We start from the raw sequence: 21,873 nt of genomic DNA on the forward strand, positions 1-21,873 counted from the left end.
TACAAGGAACTGCACACAGCTTGTAAAGGCATGATCGAGTGTGCTTTTGCCTGCAGGGGCAAGTGTAAACATGGGGCTTGTGAGATGTCTGTGTAAAGGGAGAAACAGGGGCTTGGGTGTAGGGGGTATCTAATGGTTTCTGAGCATAGAGAGCCCTTGATTTTCTCCCAAGGTGAAACACTTACACAGACGGGGCTTCCAGTGTAACAGGGTATGGTTTTGAATAGAACGTGCTCTGGTGAGTTGGGATGGAGTTGACTTCTCTAGGGTGGATGAGTCCCCAGGGTCCGTGGGGTTCTGTGGGGCTGAGCTGACCTCCTCTACTTGCCTCTGGGGTCCTTTGACCTATGGCAGTTCTTGAAGAGGCTTCTGATCTGTTCACCTGCAGACTCCAGCCAGCTGGCTGTGGTGGTCACAGCTCTGCTGACCTCCGCTGCATGACCGGTGTGGAAATGGGCAGCAGTGGCCACTGAAGGACTCTTCCTGCTGCCTCTGATTAGGAAACAGGCACTGATCAGCTGCCTGAGGAGCCCACCACTGAGGTCCCGAGCTCAGGACCATCTCCAACTAGGGAAGGATCACAAGTCCTTCATGATGTGGATTTATTAATTAATTTGCCAAATCATGGGGAGACAGAGATGGATTCCGTGCAGTGCCTCCCTCATGGAGCTTACAGCCTGAAAGGGAAGGCAGACAAGTGATCAGAAAGGACTGTAGGGGAGGGAAGAGTGGATATGAGGTCCTCACAGAGATGGCAGTGCAGAAGAGGTCTCACCTGCTGGGTGCTGGAAAAGACTTCTCAGAGGTGATGGCAGTTAAGTGTTGGAAGTGGGGCATGGGGACACGGGCTTGTCATCCAGCACTCTCGGAGGCCGAGACAGGAGGATGGCAAGTTCAAGCCAGCCTGGGCAATTTAACAAGACCCTGTCTCAAAATTTAAAAAGAAAAGAAAAATAGGGCTGGGAATGCAGTCAGTGCAAAGCCCCTAAATTCCTTCAATTCCTAGTACAGAAAGAAAGAGAAAGAAAGAAAGAAAGAAAGAAAGAAAGAAAGAAAGAAAGAAAGAAAGAAAGAAAGAAAGAAAGAAAGAAAGAGAGGGTTGGAGCTACTCAAGCAGTTCCTCTCAGCTCAGCAAGCACTGGTTGGCTGTCTGTCCAAGTGTGCTGGAGACCAAGGGCTGAGGTGGCTGCAGCCCTGCCCTAGGGGGCTTCTGTTTAGCTGGGGAAATAGAAGCATGGGCAGCCTTGGGCCAGAAAACAGTAACAGCTTACACTTAGGTGGCCCTTGCCAGGTGTGAGCTCTGTTCTAAGCACTCTGCAAATATCAAGTCTTTAATCTCTTTTTTAAAAAAATATTATCTGTATTAAATTTCTTGGTACCCGTTAGGCATACAGTACAGTTACATTCATCATTGGGATCTTATACCTGTACACTTGTCAGCTTCTTATTTTTCCCTATTCCCCAGCCCTCCCCTCAGCCCCTCCGCCCTTCCCTGTTTACAAAGACTTCGTTTCCATGTTTTTCCTTTTCACATATTGTTTCTTCTCCCTTTTTACCTTTCCCCACCCCACCCGCTTCCTCCACTTTTTTAGACTTTTCTTCCTATTACACAGTATCAATTATACATTTTAATCCTTATTTACACTTTTACTTTTTCACACCAGAGAATCTATTCTGTACTTACATGTGTGTAGCTTATTGATTTCACTTAAGAGTATGGCCTCAGTGTGCATCCACTTGGCTATAAATCTCTCTAGTTTCTTGTTGTTTATGGCCTAGTAGTGCTCCACTTTGTAAAAAAAAAAAAAAAAAAAAAAAAAAAAAACCAAAGAAAAAAAAAAAAAAAAAAAAAAAAAAGCCACATCTTTATCCAGTCTCTGGTTGATGGGCAGTTGGGCTGTTCTGTTTTCGCGATTACAAGGCCCCAGTGAGACAGGAATCCTATAAACCACATTCCACAGCTGAGGAAAGTGGGGCGTGGAGACACTAGGCTCCATGGGTGCACTAAACAAAAAATGCTATCCAGGAGCAGGGGAGTCAGGAAGATGGAAGGAATCCAGGGCTCCACATGGAGGATTCAGGACAAATCACAAAAGTGAGACCGAGCCAGGTTTTGAAGAATGGAGGAACGGGCAGGAGTTTCACAGGTAGTCACAGCAGGACGTGTGGAAGGGAGCATCACATCTTGAAGCAGGAATCAGAGGGGTGGGGGCCAGGCCTGCTGCTTTTCTAACAGCCCTCTCACGGGAACCACCGAGGGCTGCACGAGCAGTCCCGTCATCTCTTTCGGTGTCGTGGACTTCCTTCTAGGCTCACCTCTTAAAGGATTTTTGCACCACCCTGAGGCAAAGCTTTTAACATGTGGGCCCTTGGCGAACACTCTAAGCTTGTCCAAACCATAGCACCTCAGCAAGGACAAACCATCGGTGTTAGTCAGCTTTCCATAACTGTAACAAAATACCCAAGGTAATTCGTTCATACGGAGCAAAGGTTTATGTGGCTCACAGGTGTACATGTTTCACACGGATTTTCCCCCCCATTGTTTGGGCCTGTGGCAAGGCAGCACATCATGGAGGGAGCCTGTGGTGGAGTAAAAATTCTTACGTCTGGGCCAGGGAATAAGAGAAAAGGAGAAAGGGGCTAGGGTCCCCCAGGCCCTTCAAGGTCATGCCCCCAGTTCCCTAAGGACATCCTGGTAGGTACCACTTTTTTAGAGATGGGGTGCTGCTATGTAGTTCAGGCTGGCCTGGAACTCACTATGTAGCCCGGGCTTGCCCTGGACTCACAGCATCCTCCTGCCTCAACCTCCCATGTTTTGGGATTATAGGTGAGTGTCACCACATCCAACTGGTCCCACCTTTTAAAGGTTCCACCACCTCCCAATAACAACACTCCAAGGACCAAGTTACAAGCCTTCAACGTGGGCCTTTGAGAGACATTTAAGATCCAAACTACAGCACCTTTCTTCTGTCTTCTATTCGTCAGCAGTCACTAAGTTCAGCCCAAGCCCAACGCGGAGGAGGGATGTAAATTCCACTCCTTACAGGAAGGAGTGCTCAAGGTTCGCTGAGCACATTTTGGAAGCACTGCCCTCCTGATCCAGGACATCTCCCGGCCTTCTTGTTCTTTCTCTGCCCCAGAAACTGTCAAACCCTGTCCTGCGTGGGTTTCCCTGCCTCTGCTCTCCGCCTCTGAGAACCAGGGGTGGAAGAGAAAGAGAGACAGGCAGGTAGAGGACAGGTAGGTGAAGGAGCCTGGCTGAGCCCCCAGGGTTTTGCTGGGAGCTGGACACCCACATGCTCCGATCATCTAAACTGTTCTGGCTACATCTTCCTGGGGGAGCTGGTAGGTGGAGCAGTATCACCTGCCACCCCCTGAGCACGTAGAGGCCACGTCAGCCCCTCCAGCCAGTGTACTGCCACCCAGAGTGAGATGCGAGCAGACAGTCCCCACAGGGAGCTTCATGGGACCTGTGGTTTGCAGGCTGCTCCCTGAAGAGCCCTCTGAAGAATGTCTCAGAGGCTGAGCCATGTGTGGGGTTTGCCTTACCCTCTCTCTCCTCCCCCACCCAGTGCCTGAGCAAGCAGAGCTCTCCATTTGTTTACCGACTTAGTATCCACTGAGAGCCTTTTTAGGAAAGGATTCCATGACTATGAAAAAATAGCTGAAAACCTTGCAATCCTGGATTTTTTTTGTTTTAGAGGAAGGAATTTCTTACTTGGCTGCATATGTGAGCTCAGCCTGCCATTCTCCATCCAAAGGGCCAGGAGCGTTTCTGCCTCCTCCCCTTCTCCAAGGACCTGGAGGCACTGTCTCTGGGGTGATGCTTCCCGGAGTACAGAGGCTGGACCTTGCAGATATGAATGTCTCATGTCTCCTGCAGGGAGAAGAAGAGGGGCTGGGACCACAGGATCCGGGGCCTGTGTGCATGTGTGTGTGGTGTACTGCGTGTTGGGGGCATGTGCAGGCGGGTATGAATGTGGACGTGCTGTGCCTATGTGGGTAGGTTGTGGGTGTGTAAACCATCAGGTAGAGGTGAGGGCAGGTGGATGGTCCCTGGGGTGTTCTGGTTTCCCCAGGGTCTCCCCGTCCCTGGGGCCTCCCTCCCAGGCCTCCTAACTCCTCGGTGTCCCTGCCTCCTTTCTGGTCTGCTCCTCCCAGCCCAGATTGCCAGCCCCTTGGGCCATGCCTCCCCCATAGTCCCCTCGCGCCCCTTCCAGTCTCCCCGAGCACCCCCACCCCGGTCTCATCTCCCAGGGTCTCCAGACAGGGTGGTCTCTCTTGTCCTGTTGACCCATCGGTGGTCTCTGCTCGGTGCATCTCCCCGTCCCCCTGGGCTCCAAGGTGGGACCTGCCCTGCCTGACAGCAGCCTCCCCCAGGGGTTACCTGTATGCTGGGCTGGAGTTCGGTGCCGAGTGCTACTGTGGCCACAGGATCCAGGCGGCCAACGTGAGCGAGGCCGAGTGTGACATGGAGTGCAAGGGCGAACGCGGCAGTGTGTGCGGCGGGGCCAACCGCCTGTCCGTCTTCCGGCTGCAGCTGGCCCAGGAGTCGGCCCGCAGGTGTACGTGAGTTGGCCCTGCCCCAGCCCCTGTAGCTCTCAGCCCCAAATCTCTGCCCTGCACCTTCCCTGGCTCTTGTCCCTCCAAGGCCCCACTGTCCCACCTCACCCTTGCCTCCCAGGCCATCGTCTGGCCCAGCAACTTCCACGTCGCACTGCCCTGCTCCCTGCTGCCTCCTGCACCAGCCAAACCCCACTTTCGCACCCGTCTTCTTGCTCTGAAGCTGAGTTGGATCCTGAACTGTCCCTGTTCTTCCTACTTTTCTCTGAGCAGATCGATCATCTCTAATGACAAGACCAGTGGTGACAGTGGCAGCTGTGACATGACGATGCCACCCCCTGTCCTGTAGACTAGCATATCTTATCTTCATGGTGGCCCTCAGAATGGGCACTAGTCTTTACCTGTTCCCATTTCACAGATGGAGAAAGCGAGTCTCGGGGACAACTCATCAGGGCTTGGATGGCGGTTTGGGTTTGAGTCTTATAAAACCTCCCTGCCTTCCAAACTCAGGAAAGGAGGAGGTGGAGGGAGAGGACAGGGATCACTGTACCATCATTGTCCCCTTCCCAGAGTGGGGGAGGTCTGGGGTCAAGCTCAGTGGTGCAGCAGTAGCCAAGCATGTAAGAAGCCCTGGGTTCCTTCCCCAGCACGGCATAGATAGATGGTAGATAGATGATAGATAGATAGATAGATAGATAGATAGATAGATAGATAGATAGATTAGATGATAGATCCAACTGCTCTGAGAGGAGAGGGGTGTTTAATAACAGCCAAGACAGTTTTCCAAGACACTGCTGTGTGCAGGTGTTGTGCAAAGCCAAGCACAGGCCCAACTTCACCTACCTTCCCTACATCTTTTCAGGTAAATGCCACTGTTAATCACGCCCTTTTACAGTGAGGAGACTGAGACTTAATGAACTTAAGTCAGTTTGCCAAATGTCACACAGTCCAACTCTGCACGCCGACAACCCCCACACCGGCTCCCATCACCGTCCTTGGAGGGGGGTTTCTTGGCTGTCACCCAGTGTGATTACAGGTGGCTTTCCGACCTGTGAGCAGCGCCAATGGCTTGATGAGGGCCGGAGGCCTGGGCTTTCTGGACATCACCCCATCCCTGACCAGCGCGGTCATTCTGAGGCGGTAACCGACATCAGAGCATTTCTCTAGCCCTCTGGCCAAAGACTCTCCTATTTGTGGGTGCCTGACACTCCCCCGGGGAGTCTTGCCTGAATGTAGCGTGGTCCAACAAACCCCTGAGAGTCTGCGTTTCTAGAGTTCCCGCCTGATTCCAGGCTGCTGACCAGGAACCATGCTTTGAATAAGGAGACTAAATCCTTATGTCCTCTGGCCTAGCATATAGTTCTGTCCACATAGGTCAATTTGCAGAAAGTTAGCACCTGTTTGAGGAGCAAGGGTTCTTCTGCGTGAGTTTCATCATTTATAAAAATTCATTGTTTGATGCTTCACGTTGTTCAATGTTTTAATCCCACTTTTCCAAAGCCCCATTCAAGCTTTGCTCTGCCATGAATAGGGTGGAATGTGCAATTAATTTGCAAGCTTGCCAATTTCTAAAAACAGTTGCACCGTCTACCTCCCCCATGGTGCCCTCAGTTCAAGTCTGAAGGCCTGGCTGGCCGAGGGCAGAGGCAGTGTGTGGAATCCAGGCGGAGAGTGTCCACACAGTGGGTTTCCGGCTTAGCTGTTAGTATAATGGGTTTATAATTTGATGGCAGATTTATCATCCTCACAACCTATCCCCTTTGTGCCGATATTCAAGCTACTTTAAGGGTGACTCTTTGACCTTCTGAAGAAATGGTCTCAGAGTCAGGGGTGTTCAGAGGGGACGCTGCTGCTGGCTAAAAGATGTTGTGGTTGAGGCAGAGACAGATAACCAGGTTTGGGGTGTATATGTTGTCAGCCAGACATCCCTTTGGTTAATGTTCTGTTGGCTGGAAAAAATACCTCCCCTCCATCTCTCTCTCTCTCTCTCTCTCTCTCTCTCTGTGTGTGTGTGTGTGTGTGTGTGTGTGTGTGTCTCTCTCTCTCTCTCTCTCTCTCTCTCTCTCTCTCTCTCTCTCTCTCTCTCTCTCTCTCTCTCTCTCTCTCTCTCTCTCTCTCTCTCTCTCTCTCTCTCTCTCTCTCTCTCTCTCTCTCTCTCTCTCTCTCTCTCTCTCTCTCTCTCTCTCTCTCTCTCTCTCTCTCTCTCTCTCTCTGTGTGTGTGTGTGTGTGTGTGTGTGTGTGTGTGTGTGTTCCTCTCTCTCTCCTTCTCTCCCCTAGACATGCACATACTGTTGTGGCCATGGATATAAGTATCATGATATTTTCATGGACCATCAAATACTGTTCAATTAGCTGAAGTACATAAGCCTCAACACATGCATGGAAATCTGTTTCAATAGGTGGGTTTCGCCTGTGTTGCAATGGGATGGCCGGGTGGCTGCTGGGCTGAGTGGCTGCTGGGAGCTGCCCCTGAGGCCAGCAGAGATGCTGCTGGTCCCCCAGCTTTCTCATCTCTGTGCTGGTAGAAGTGCCCTGGGTGGGGCTGTACACCATCTGAGAAAAGCATCTTTGTATTGTGTCCAAGAAGAGTCTTTTCTGCTGGGAAAGGAGTCCTAGTTTCTCCTAGATCACCATAATTGCTCTGAATTGTCATTGTACTAGAGTTGAATCCTGGGTGCCTGCAGCCAGAGACTCTAAAGGAAAATCTAAGCCTTATGAACCTTGGGGCCACCATAGCTGGGACTAGAGTGGAAGCAGTTGGGTGAGAAGCCAGATGCTGGGCAACATGTCAGATTGGGACTCCTGGGGATCTTTTACTGAACCAGAGCACTCGATGGGTTCCCACGTGGACTAGGTATGGAGAGACTCAGTGGGGAGTAAAGCAGAGCCCCTGTCCTCAAGGAGGTCACCATCTATGGACAACAGACCCAATATGGAAGAGGCCAACCAAGGGAGATAGAAACAGAGGACTGTAGAGGCTCTGCCTGCAGGAACCAAAGAGAAGCATTTGAGCTGAATCTTATTCTAAAGAGACTTCATGTGATTAGGAAAGCCATATATCCTGGCCAGGGGAGTAAATCCAGAGCTAGGCACGGTGATGGGCTGAATGCTGTGTCGGAACACCTTCCTGATTGGTGTCTCTGTTTCACACGTGCAGAAACTGAGGCACAGAGCCCAGAGTGGCTAATTCGAGCAACCCCAGGGTAAGGCTCCAAAGAGGAGGAAGCATTTGACGAAGCTTTTGAAAGATACATAAGATCTTATTGTAGAAAAGGGAAGATACCCAGACTCAAAACAAGTCACCAAGGAATTGGAGAGAAATGTGGGCAGTGGGGATTGAGTGTGCAGTTTCGAGATAATTTCAGGAAATGATAGGCAGGAGTGACTTCCAGTGCGTTGGTGCCTCTTCCAGACTGACCCTGGGCTGGGACCTGGCTTTTTGACTCCTAGTCTGAGTGCCCACTCACTACAGCATTGTAAATACCAAACTCCTTGATTTGGATTCAGAACCCTACCTTCTCTTTTTTGGGGGGTGCCTTAGTTCCAACTTAAATTCTTTATTCCCAGACCCCAATCCCTCCTTTTGCTTTGTTTCCTGACTCCAAACAAATACCACATCTTTAGTGCGTTTTCTCTGACTCAGTGGCACCCTTGGCCCCTATTTACAGCAGGACACCTTCCAAGTCAATTGCACATGTCCTTAGTATGTGCTACATCAGGCAGAGAAACAAGTAAACATGCCAGGAAACAGAAGGGTGGAAACCAGATTCCATTTGTGGAGTCATTAGTTGGTATTAACTCTGTCTCCTAATGGTATTTCCCTGCCTGTGCAGCAGCACAGAACTCTTTCTGATTGGGAAGAACCAAAGGAGGCTTATTGTCTCCCAAGCACTACACTGATCTGGGCATCCGCTTGGTAAGGGAGCCAGCTGACGTGTTTCGGAGGTGATGGGTTGCTCCTGCAGTAGCAAAAGCATTCCAGGTTGGCAGAGCAAATGTCTACAGGCACCCTGCTATTCTGCCTTGACACAGACTCTGGGGCATGTGGACTCTGCCCTTGTTACAAAAGAGACAAGAAATGGACTTTCTCCGTATATTTTTCACCTCAGTTTGCGAACTGCCTCAGCGAGTAGAGTTCTCCTCCCAGAGGGAGAGACTTGCTGGTGACTTGAAAACATCGTGACTTCATAGGCTGTTGCAAGGAATTCCATTTGCCTGAAAGGGTCTTGCAAGATTTGGGCCGCCAAGGTTCCTTAGAAATACGCGGAGAACGCCCTTGGTTTGGAGGGTGGGTGGCTGTCCGTGGTGCTGACCGCCTATCGCGAACCCGAATCTGCTTAGTGCTGAGCAGCCTCTCCCAAGGCGCAGAACACTTTTCCTCTTGCTGTTTGTCAGCACTCGGCTGGATGAAGGTATTTCAAAGCTTACACTATCACTGAAAAGAGAGACACTCGATTTGTGCTTTACATTGTGCGTGGTGGATTTTGTGTACTGTTGTCAGTTCTGGCTATTTTTTTGAGGGGGGTGAAAGTTAGAATTTTGTGTGATGCTTTTATTTTATTCTCACCAGTACTCCATTCCAACTACCTCTGCTGAAGGGAGCCTTGGACAGTTTGGAAAGGTCACATTTCCTTGGATGGAGCATGGCTTGTTCTTCCTTTCCCTGGCCTCTCCTTCCTTTCAGTATGTCTGGGACTCCTGGATTTTATAACTCATAGTTCTTATGTGTAGGGAGAAGGTGATAGAAAAATTTTCTCCTACATCATAATGAGGAGGAATTGATTTGCTTTTCTTTCCTCAGAAAAATCCAGGAAGGCAGGAAAACAGTGGCGGGTAATGTGGCTTTTGGAATCCGACAGACCCAGTCCTATCCCAGCTCTCTCACTGACTTACTATGTTGCCTCTGGCGAAGTCCTTGACCCTCTCTGGGCCTCACATGCCTTATCTGTAAAATGGGGACAATTCCAACTTTTCACCAAGTTGGATGAGTCTAAAAAGCACCTGGCATGGTGCCTGTTGTAGAGCAAGGGCACTTCTCCCAATGAAGATTCTCCAGTCTACCCTGAGAAGCATCCAATTTCAGATATTTGACTTTCCAGAAGCCGCCAGAAGCCTTTGGTGATGTCTAAAAATAGCCAGCTTGAATGCTCCTCGGACAGTGAGGCTCTTTGTGTAATTCATTCTCTCTCTGATTACAGGTAGCTGGCTAGCTGTGAGCGGCTTCCAACTCACTGCCATTCTTCCTCACCTGCATCTTTAATGCAGTGGAGCTCGGCCTAATTACCCAGGGGGTAGTGGCCTCTTTCAAACCGAGGAGAACTCTTCCACACCTGCCTCTAAGCTGATGCCTGGTGACATTTACCTCATTCTTGTGAAGCTCCAGAACAAAGACATAATAGGACTTCAGAGGCACTTGCAGCTGGTTCTGGCCTCTTCTTTGTCTGCCCCCAGCAAAGAGAGTCAATGAACAGTTGTTCTGCTCGTCTCTTGTTAGTAAAAAGCCCAAGCTGCTGAGGTCATGCACCATCGCAGCTAGCCTGCCAATGGAGAGCTGACATTGTCAGAATGTGGGGCACGGGCTTTTGCAATCCCCAGGTCCTGCAGGGGGCGGGGATCTGAAAAGAATTCTGGGAAATCTGTGTGGCTCTGGTGCCTCACCACATTAGAATTGGGGTGGGCCTCCTGCAGAAGAATAGTGAGGCAGGAAGCTAGGATGGATGCCCAACAAGATTGGGGTCAAATCCCAGCTCTGCTCCCCACTGGGTGACTTGGAAAGGGGATCACATCTTGCTAACTGTCAGGGTCTCTGTCTCTAACACAGGATAATGGCACTGTCAACCTCATAGGCTATTGTGAGACTGGAGTGTGTAACACACTAATGATGTACAGTAAACAGCTGTTATTATTACCACTGTGGGTACTGTTTAGTAAGGGCTGGGCTTGGCACCCCGCTGACACTGCTGGGGGGGCACTGTTCATATACACGGACTATAAGCTGTGAGTGACAGTGGCCTCCAGCCCCATAGTAGATTTTCCTCCTGAGTTGAAACTGCTCAGAGATGCAAGATGTTTAAGCTGGGCTTCCCCAGATACAAGGATGTGAGCCTTAGTTGGCTCAGGAGATGACATCAAGATACACCAATGGAGTGGTGGAGAAAGGACGTGGGGAAGGAACTGAAGCTGATGCAGGGTCCTTTACAGAGGAGGCCACTGCAGAGGACCCCACTGGGGGTCTTTGGGAGGTGGTGAAGAATGTGCTTTGGCTGAGTCCCACACGAGGGGCAGGAGCTGCAGTGCCTATTCCCCGATTCTCAGCCGTCACCGGCTGCAGATGGCTTCTTGGGAGGTTAATTCCTTGGCAGGCCCAGCCTCTCCCTCGCAGGCTCTAAGGTGCAGAGTCATTCGTGGTCACTAGTGGCCTATCCTGCAGGGGGAATGCATGTTAGAATGGGCACCAGCAGTGTCTGCCCCATAAGATCCAGCCAGCCTTCACATGCTATGGACAAGCAATGGGAAAAGGAAGAGATATTGACTGAGCCATAGCGTCTGCTCCAGCCATGCAGGGCAGATAGGATAATCCTTCCTTTACGGATGAGGAAACTGGGGCTTAGAGAAGTGAAAACACCTGCCCAAGAACACTCAGCTAAATAAGGGCCCGACCGGGTCTGTGTGGCTTAAATCTGATGTCTTTTTTGCTGGGTGCCAGAGCTTTCTGCAAACAGGAAGGCAACTTCCAGCTGCCATGAAAATCCCAGGCTTTATTTCACGGGAGATTGTCAGAAAGGCTGAGGATCCATTAGTCACTTCACTTTCACTTTCAAATGTATGCTAAGCATGGAGGCACATGCTTATAATCCCAGCACTTGGGAGGCAGAAGGAGGAGAATCTCAAGTTTGAACTCAACCATGGCAACTGAGGGAGACCTAGTCTGGAAAAAAAAAATCATTTTCAAATGTAAGAGGTGAGAGAGCAGCTGGGCATGGTGGCGTGCATCTATAATCCAGAGGCACACCTGTAATCTAAGCATTCTGAGAGGCCGAGGGAGGAGGATCCCAAATTTGAATCCAGCCTGGGCAACCTGGCAACATACCGAGACCCTTGTCTCAAAATAAAAAGTTTAAAAAGGGCGAGGATGTGATTCAGTATGAAGACCTCAGGTTCCATCCCCAGTACTGTAAGGAAAAAAAAAAAAAAAAGAAGAAAGCTTCTGGGCACCAAAGGGGAGAACCAGGTGACCCATATCACAGATGGAGGGAAGGAAGGAAGTGAAAGGATCACATATCTTGGTCACCATTTGCATTTTCAAGGTGTAGACTCTGAAGGCCACCTGCAAAGAGAAATGACCTCCAAAGGGCTCCCTGGGTTCCCTGGTTGGTTTAGAATGTTCTCTGGCCTTTCATCTGGACATAGGAAGACTTCTATGACCTCACAGTTTCCCTGCAGAAAGATCCTCCATCCAGGAGATTAACTACTCCAGAAGCTGACTGTTACTTCCCCACCTGCACCCCTAGCACACAATTTGACCAAAGACAGGCACACAGCAATAGCTTCTTATTGTCTGGAGCCCTGTGAGGCCTTGGGAGACCTCACCTTATTTGATATTCAGGGCACTTGGGTTAGCCCTCCTCTCTAAGTAGGGAGACTCAAGGACTTACTAGCAACTGCTCACAGTCCAGAGGGGACCAATCACAGAAAAACCTGGCCTACAAAGATCGCCTTTCTCCTCCTAGTCTTGCAACCTGACCTCCAGGTGTCCATGCAGGCTGGAGGAAGTCACCTGGAGAAATACCAGAGTAGGGACTCCAGATGCCTCTCCCCTTCCTTTCAGTAGGTAAGAGACAGGCACTTGACTGGTCCTTCAGGAGTCCCAAAAGCTCACAGGTCTCTTTCATGTCTGTCTCTGAATGACCCACCCAATATTCAGGCTCCTGTTCTAGAGATGAGAACTCTGAGGTTCTGAAATGCAAGGAAACTTGGCCATGGTCAAAGACAAAGGCAGGAGGAGTTTCCAGTGTATGCTGCAGGGAGGAGAGCTGCTTGATCTGCAGGTGATGATACAGGGCTCCAGAGAGAGGATGCAGAGTCGGGTCTAGAACCTGAGTCAAGTTTTTTGCTGCTCTCTAGACAGGGCATTTTGAGACCATCACTTCAGGGGTGGGCCGTGGCCTGCCGGTGTGCTATCACCAACTGCAAGGCCTCATCTGGGGCCCCTGGGTCTCTTGGGGCCATTCGGTGATGCATGCGGGTGTTGCCCTATCAGTGGACTGAGCCAAAGAAGTGAGTGCCCAGCTGGGGGCATGGGAGAGCAGAGAACTTGGCTGTGGAGCTCCAAATGGGAAGCCCGTGGCTCTGAAATGGTGCCCTGGTGCCTTCAGCTACCTATGGTCATGCCTGCAAGAGGCCTTGAGGGTGACCCCTAATAGCAGGGATGACTCTCAACAGCAAGACAACGCTAACAGCAAGGATGATCTCTAACAGCAGGGGACCCCAGAGAGCACCAGGGCTCTCCAGCTTTCACCCGTCCACAGGCTCTGATATGTAATCTGCCGTAACACAGATGACCTACACGGACACCAGCATCCCTAGCTATGGACACCAGTTGCTCTTGGCTTCTTGGGGAGAGACCCAGTCTGGCTGGACTCTGGCAGGTCCCCCAGCTCCCTTTTGCTCCTAGCTCCCCCACACACACCCTCTGCTCTGTTGCTCCTTGTACTGCAGGAACAAGTATTTTCGTTCTAGTCAGGTGCCGGCTGCTCAGGGGATAGTTGAAAAATGCTGAACCATTAGTGGCACTGAACTAGTCAGGGAAGGGACCAGGTAGCTGAAGGTCATCCTGGTCCTACACTAGGAGCGAGAAGCCTTCTAACCAGCTACCAGTCAGCAGCCAACCCAGAGAGAGGCCCTGGGGTTATTGACTGCACGTACACAAACACCTCCTGGTGAGACCCATGCCAGAGAGGTCTGGTGCGACATGACAGTTACCCAGAGACACACAGTCAAGCGCAGAGGGCCGCAGTGAGAGAGCCACTGTCAGCAAACCAGCCAGCCAAGCAGGAGGTCCCATGCCTGCCCGCAGACGCACTGATCCACAGGCTCACATTCTAAGAGTTTGGCCCCCGAGTGCCCAAACAGGTGGACTCGGGCTCACACTGCCATGGGCAGTCACACGTACGCCTGCAGGGTACATACACGGGCACTCACCCTCTTGCACAGCCACACACACTGTTATGCACACAGAGATAGACACACATTCAGTCTCAAGTCCCACTCGCAGTCCTCTCACAGGGCCCCCCCTGCCCCACTGGTATGCACACGCACGCACACTCACGCACGCTCACACGTGCACTCACTCACACACACACACACACACACACACAGATGTACTTGCGCTCCCATTCACGCTTTCCTAACATCCTTCACCCCTCGTGACACAACTCTGTCCCGTTGCAGGGGTCTGAGGCACCCCAGGGTGGTGGGAGGGGGCCCAGGGAAGCACCCACTGTAGAGTTTAATGGTGGGCTTGAGAACCCCTCCATCATGTGGCTGCAGTGAAGATCAACTGGATCCAGAGCATCCAGCCCGTAGCCTGGGGTCTGCGCGGATGTAACAAATGAAAGGGAGGTGGGGAGCACCGTGGCTTCTGAGAGAGAGCAAAGCCAGAGTCTCCAGCCCCGAGTGGCACCCAGCTGACTGAGCTTGCTGGTCACCTCAGGGCTCTTCCGCACTGCTTCGGGGTTCCCACCTCACTGCCCTAAGTCTTTGGCTCAAATACCAGCACCCCTCCCTTCCCTCGCCTTGCCTGGCACACATTGTGAGCACCAGAAATGGTCCTCTGGGTGGCCTGATACGACTTTCCTGGAGCACCCATGCCTCAGGAGGGGCACCGCCCAAGCTCCCCCATGGGGCACTAGTGGCATTTGGGTGTGACTGTTCCTCGTTTGGGGAGTGGAGGGGTGTCCTGCACAGAGCATGCACATGTCTTTCCCAGCCCCAAGTGCCATAAGGGCCTCAAACATGGAGGCGGTCAGAGGCGGCTCCACACTTTCCCAGGTGTTCCCTTGACAGCAGGCAGGCGAGTCACGGAGTAGTCTTAACCCCTGCTCCTCATTTACATGTGGGGAAACTGAGGCCTGGGGGAAATACACAGCAGGTCAGCAGCATCGTAGCCACCACTACTGTTGGAACCTCTCTCCCTAGGCTGGGGCCACAGAAGGGGAAAGATCAGAGAGCACTGGGAGGTGTCAGCCTGCAGCACAATCCAGAAGTTAATAGTCCAAATCAGATGTCCTTCATTTGATTTAGCAGCACAGTGAACAACTTCAGGCTTCCACGTGCTTGTGGTGTGGACACAATCGCTAGGATGTCTTTTATGGCTAAAGTTTAAAAACATTCTTCATAAACACCCCCCACCTTTCTGCTCAGGGACTAATTCCATACCCTGTCCTCTGCCCATAAATATTAGTATGTGTGCGCTAAAAAGTGATTCTACACTATAGCTACAGCCACATCCAGTATAGAGCGTATGGCTCTTGCAGCCTGCTTCGCCTTTTCTGAGGGCTAACATTTTGCTTATCGGACGAGCCTTTGTAAGTTCTTGCACACAGCGGGTCCTTGGCTGTGTCATGTAACTTCCTCTCTCTAACTTCCGTTTTCTCTCACCTGTGAAATAAAAGTTTGCAGAAATCTTGAAAAGCTTTCGAGCAACCCGAATGGGCTGATGCGTCTAAAGTGTTCGACAGAGAGGCTGGCACAGAGTAGGAACTGAAGAGGGTCCCCTACTCTGGGTTCTTGGTTTGAGTCCACTCGGTGTCAACAGTGTCCCTTGTTTTAGGTGATGACTGGCTTCTGGGAAGGTTTGTCCAACTCGGGATCTAGGAATGAACTGAGCCCAGTTTTAAAGATGCATCATGAGCTTTTTAATAAATTCAACAGGGGCCACTTTTTATTTTTTATGTGTACTTACTACATAAAAACACATGCTCATCGAAGAACAAAGTAGAAAGAAGTTGTAGAAAAAGGTGGAGAGAAAATTTATAATTCTTCTGGATCAGTCAGAGTTCTCCAGGGAAACAGAACCGATAGCAATGTGGATATACATACATATAAAGAGATTTGTTTTTAAGGAACTGGCTTCTGTAACTATGGGAGCCAGCAAGTCCAAAATTGGTAGAGCAGACCAGCAGTCTGGAAACTCAGGCAGGAGTTAATGTTGTGGTCTTGAAACACAATTCCTTTCTCACCGGGAAGCCTCAGCTTCAGTTCATGAGACCATCAACTGATTAGATACCACCCCTACCATTAAGAGTAAATGTCCTTACAGTCAAATAATTGTAGGTGTTGACCACATATATAAAATGCTATCATAGCAAAAACTAGATTAATCTGTGACCAAACAACTAGCTGCCATATGCTAGCCATAGTGACATAAGTGACCCATTGTACTGACCATCCAGAAACGCATGACATTAACACATTATTCGCCTCTCCAGAGATTTCTATCACTGGGTAATTTTTTTAAAAAGTCATTTTTTATGACCGGTGAAGCTTTATATTCTTGAGTTTCATTCAACATTGTATCTTGAACACATCTTCATCTGGCTAAAAGAAGCCTGAAGTCTTTACTTTCAGTGGAGGCCCAGAGTTCCATTTGTCCTTCCGTACTTAAACGCCCAGTCCCTCACTGTTGGACACCTGCATTCTTTCCAGCCTTTCACTTGGTAATGTCAAAGAAAGCTGTGGTGAACAGCCTTCCTCATACGGCTGTGTGCATCCTTAGTGGAGGCCCTCCCAGCCCCTGATCAGCTATGGGTGTCCATCCAGGTCCCCTTTACTGTGGGGACCACTGGTGACAAGAGGAGGAGACAGTGCTGAGGCATAAACCTGCCCTCCTGCACTACCTGTGGGCCAGGCTGCAGGTGCTGAGGCTGTCCCAACTACCCCCATTGAGAGCAGCATCCAATAAAACGCTTCTCTCAGACTCTGCCTCCGAGGAACCAACTAAGGCAGCATCTGACTGTTTTCTTTTTCTTTCCTTTTTTAATGTTGGCCTGTTTTAATTCTAAGTAAAGCAATTCCAAAAATACAAACTCAACATCAGAGCCATGTGAACCACCACGATAAAATAAAACAGACGTTCACAATAATTACGTCTAAAGACAGTTTAGCTTGGTAAGTCATATTCCAAGTAAGGTAAAGAAAGAGTTACTAGGGCCGGGGATTTAGCTCAGTGGTTCTGCCGCCTGCCTCGCAAGCCCAAGGTCCTGAGTTCGAACCCGGTACCAAAAAAAATAAAGAGTTACTAAAAATACTGCTGGTGTTCAGTTAGAATTAAATGACTTTGGTGAAAATGAAATAATATAAGGTGGAGTGTACATGGGATTTACATTTTCTATTACCCCTAGATATAAAAAACCTTCAAGAAAAATCAGCACAAACTCTGTGTGTTATTCAAAATATTGCAGCTGCAAGAAAGGCAACTTGAATTTAATAGCTAGGGGAAAATCAAGTTTTGGTGGAGGTAAACTGAAGTGACAGTGTTTGATTTGCACTTTTGTAAAGCTCATTTATACCCGCTAAACCAGGAACCAAGTGCAGAACAATGAAGTTTTCTGCTTCTTTTGGCTATAATGTGATAAGAAAAAGTCATCTTTGGAAGATGTTTAACGAAATAAAGCAACATTCTTTATAACCAGTCAAATAATTAACAGAATAAATAAGCACTAACCCACATTTTTACCACTTTGTCATCACTTTACATATTTTCCATTTTGGCAGCAAGTTCTCCAATTTTCTGTCTAAAATCCACCACTCATTTTAAATAGTAAAATATATAGCCACCAAAATAAGAATAGTCTTCTGTTCAGTCTTTGGCTAAGAAACAAAACAAAAAAGAAACAAGACAACTCTAACACGGGTGACAAAAAGAAACTTTTTAACATGTAAAATAAAGTTATCAGTTTAAATCTTGGTACATTTTATAAAAACAAGAGGTGATGTTGTAATAAAACAGCAGAAGCCTTAGCTGGCAACATTCTGTTTGTTAACCCTGTGCAATAAAATGCTTCGTTCATACTACCCTTATTCAAACATGACTAACAGCGACTACAGACACTTTAGGAAACCCCCCGATTCCCACAGACTTACTGTTAAAACTGAGAGGCATTTACAATCAAATGTGCCATGAAAACTTGAAAATGTTACTTCTGGTAGGAAACAATGTTGATATTGTTTGAATTTGCTTTAGGTACTGAACAGCTGAGTTACAAGGACTGAGAGCAAAAAGCACACTGAAAGCCCACGAACTCTGTTGTTCACACCCTTCTTCAGTGCACGCTAAACTTGCTTGACACATTTCTCCTCATACATAGCAAGCAACCGCCCCCAGTAAAAGCCTGAGAAGAAATGCTGCTGTGTAAATACTGCAACTATTCCTGAAAAGAGAAGTATGGGCTATATCCTCCAAAGCTGCACATTCCCATAATTTGTATTGCATAGGTCACATAATCACACACACACACATATATATACACATATAATATATATAATATATATATATATATACACGTGTATAATATGTACATGCAAAGAATGTATAAAGACTACAATGAAGTCTAGTCACAGAGCAATTTACAGGCTCAATATATTGTTTTACACTTTGCTTGAAAGAAAATTTCAGTATTTTGCAGTCTTTCGGTAGGCACTGTATACACTGCACTTTATGAAGTCTAAAAGGTATTGAAATAAAGTTTTTCCCAACATTTTGGTATAACAAAACAGACAATGTTTCGCCAAATACTTGTGATATCTACATGATCTGTTTGCTCTGATAACCACTAATCACAAAAACTGACTCAATGGAATAATTAGAAAAACTCTAACACTATGCATGAGTTTGAATCTTTTTTTTTTTTTTTTTTTTTTTTTTTTTTTTGTTGCGTACTGGGGATTGAACTTGGGGCCTTGTGCTTGCAAGGCAGATGGTGACACTTCTGAGCTAAATCACTGGCCCATGAATCATTTTTAAATATCCTATCCTAGAAACATTTTCCAAATCTTATGGTTGAAAAAAATTGTCTCTGTTTTTATTTTTAAGAGGTATCTTTTTGACAATATCTGTAGCAATGAGAAGGACATGTTAAGGCTGGTATCATCTCCTTCTGTGACTGTGGTTGTTTTTGATGATGTTGCTTTTTCTTTGTTTGTTTTGGGTTTTTTGAGACAGGGTCTCACTATGTAGTTGAAACTGACCTGGAACTCATTATGTAGCCCAGGTTGGTCTTGAACTCACAGAAATCCTCCTGCCTCAGCCTCCAGAGTGCTGGGATTACAGGCATGCACCACCACACCTGGCTATGATGTTGTTTTTTAAGACAGTAAAAGCCAGAGTCCTTTAGGGCTTTGAACCGTACGTGCAGAAAATGAGTGCAGCGAACACAATATTCAATCTTACAGCCAGGATGCAGTTGCTCCTTCCCATTTCACGAGACACTGCACCTTTCCATCAGGTGTCACCTGATGAGTCGAAACTCAGTACTTTTCGCCACATGCTACTCTACCTGCAGCACCAAAATAAGTAGCAATGGAGTTTTTTCCACGATTGAGTTGTAACTCTTGATCTGCTAAGTTATTCAGGATCCCTGTGTCGAGCTCTTCGAATTGATAATCTTCTTGGCCTTCATCATCTTTTACAGTTTCTGAGTTCTGACTCTGGAGTGCTCTTCTCGGAAGACGACCTCCTCTTCTATGCAAATGTGGTATTGCAGCAGGGCCAAGCTCTACCTGAGCGAGTCCTTTTCCTGGAGTCAGATAAGCCACAATGCCGGGAAATACTAGATGAGGCAGTTTCTTTTGTACTGGCAGCACCCGTGAAATCCATATCCGAGGTATTGGATGAATGTGTAGTTCCCTCAGTTAACCCTCTAAAGGGATAACTAATCCAAGACAGGGTTCTCAGAAACGGATTCCTTATCCACAGGCGGCTCAGCAGTCTTTTGTAACATTTTTCTCATATATGGGCCAGGAGTAAGACCTACAGATTTTTTCTTTCTTTCCTTTTTTTCCCCCTCTCCATTGCTTATTTCTCTTGGATCAAATATAGGTCTGGATGCCTTTTTGCCTTCAATTTGAAATTCGTGGGATGTTCTTCAGGTGCTTTCTCTGCTTTGGAAGCCACATTTGGTGGCACAGGAGGAACACGAATTCGCAACCCAAACAAGTGCTTCTTCATCTTTATTTCTTTCCCAGACATAAACATGCCTTGTAATCATTTAATACCTCCAGAACATGCTCATATCTTTCAGACTTTGGTGTGTCTGCCGGCTCTCCAGGGTGCAGTCTATCCCAGTTTTCATTAATATATGTCATAAGCTCAAGTTCCGAATCAAAACATTTCTTCTTGTGAATAACACTTAGGTTGTGAAGGCAAAGATGTCCTGTATCTACCCACTGTGATGGTAGAGGTCTGAGCTATTCTGGTCCAGAATTGCAGACACAGCAAATAAATGTATTAAAATCTACCTCCAAATAGCGTGGGCTTTTGAAGGCATTGCACACAAGCTTCATGAAACCACCGCTGACATTTGCAGCCCTGGAGCATCTTTAAAGACCAGTCTCCAGGGCCCTCACAACAGCAGTAACGCTGCCGAACGCTGGTTTGATGACCGGCGTCCCATTCAAGCCCTACCACGCTACAGGGTAATGTCTGCTCCACGACTTGCAATGCTTTGGCATTTGGTCCTTTCTTGAGGGCCCCGCCCCCTCTTCGTTGTTGTTGCAAAAACACACTGTGGACAGAGCCATTCTGCATCTGAATCAATCACACCGGAATCCGTGTGAGGTGTACGACACAGCTGATGATTCCCTTTGGCCACATTTGTCACTCATAACCATTTCATTAGGAGCCTCTGAGTACTCCTCTTGACATACTGCACACACCATTTCCCCACTTCCGGGGGCCCTGTTTGAATGTCCCTCCAGAGAAGCCCGGATGTAGAACTGCCTTCAAATATGGTGAAGCAGCCCTGTTTCAATACGTTTATCTTTTTGATAGTTCCAAGATAAAACAAGCCATCTGACCATCTAGCTAGGCCATCCTGGCCCTCTTCAAATTTACATGCTGGCTTTTTGGCTTTATGTCCATCCTGTAAAGACAGCTTGGTCAAGAACGTTGGGGTCTTTGGTTTCTACATAAAGGAGACCGCTTGTGGACCAGCCTCAAACACAGGCCACTGCCTCAGCCCCTACCATTTTGGGTTCCCGCGGACTGTGGTGCATTCTGGGAGAGCGGGGGGCCTCCAAGTCCCAATGGCAGCTCCCCAGGACCGCAGAGAGGCGGGGACTCCTGACTTTGCTTTAGGGTGACCCGGTACTGAAGAGAGCAGTGGCCTCCGCATTTCCCACTGTGCCTCTGGGTGTGGTGCGCGGGGAGTCCCCATGCTCTGGCCTCGCTCACAGCCTGAAAGGGCTGGTTCCTGTGGAGGTGGAGGTGGAGGCCCCCGAGGTCCAGGGCTTCACCCCCAGAGCCCAGAATGAGGGGTGGGGAGAGAGACCCTGGTGCCGGAAAGGAAGGACCAGACATTCCTGGGCCCTTGGCTTCTCTCAATTCTCAAACGCTCGCCCAGCTCCTGGGGAGCCTGTGAAAGCCCTCTGTGGAATCCATCATTTCCGGAATGGGCTTTTCCCTAACACTGAGAATGAGGAAGTGAGGGCAGGAATGCTGCCAATTTTAGGAAAGGGGAGAGTGTGGCCCGGGGGAGAACTCATCCCAGTGACCCCTGTTGTCTATGGGCTATGAACGGACCTGCTCAAAAACAGAAAACGCGGCTGCCCTGTCTCTCCCTGCTTTAGCTTGCTGTGTGACCCTGGGGAGGACTCTCGCCTTCTCTGTGCTTCAGCTTCCCACGGCTCCCTTCCAAAGGGGTTCTCTCATCTGGACGCGACTCCTTCTACAGCTGACCGGTCTTCCCCCTCTGGTTCTTCAGATGGAAGTGCCGTATTCCGAGGCTGCTTCCGAAGGCCCGATAACCTTTCCCTGGCCTTGCCTGTGTCAGCCGCCATGCCCAACATGTCTGTGGACCAGTGTGTAGACTTCTGCACGGAGAAGGTGAGTGCACAGGGCTGTGCTCACGGCCCTCGGGGCGGGGGAGGCTGAAGGAGCAGGGCGCTTTCTGGAGAAGTCACGGTCAGGATGGACGAGGCCCCTGGTGCCTACCTGGGACTTGGGTGAGGAATGTGGTCATTTCCGGAGGTTCCCAGGGGAGCAAGGGTGTGTGTGTGTGTGTGTGTGTGTGTGTGTGTGTGTGTGTGTGTGT

The 21,873-nt window shown here is 48.9% G+C and overlaps 1 protein-coding gene and 1 pseudogene across 3 annotated transcripts in view; one reads left to right on the plus strand and one right to left on the minus strand.

The window, feature by feature from the left end:
• Wscd2 (WSC domain containing 2) overlaps positions 1–21,873 on the plus strand; it is a 116,515-nt gene that overhangs the window by 73,156 nt on the left and 21,486 nt on the right. For all 3 annotated transcript variants that reach the window (XM_033762380.1, XM_010603990.3, XM_010603991.2), the window contains 2 exons: positions 4,381–4,565; positions 21,544–21,665. In XM_033762380.1, the coding sequence (XP_033618271.1) occupies positions 4,381–4,565; positions 21,544–21,665 (307 nt within the window). The remainder of the gene's footprint in view (positions 1–4,380; positions 4,566–21,543; positions 21,666–21,873) is intronic.
• On the minus strand, positions 19,010–20,722 carry LOC104848162 (annotated as a pseudogene).

Source organism: Fukomys damarensis, unplaced genomic scaffold, assembly GCF_012274545.1.
Source record: "Fukomys damarensis isolate Sample0158 unplaced genomic scaffold, DMR_v1.0_HiC HiC_scaffold_12, whole genome shotgun sequence".
Lineage (NCBI taxonomy): Eukaryota > Metazoa > Chordata > Mammalia > Rodentia > Bathyergidae > Fukomys > Fukomys damarensis.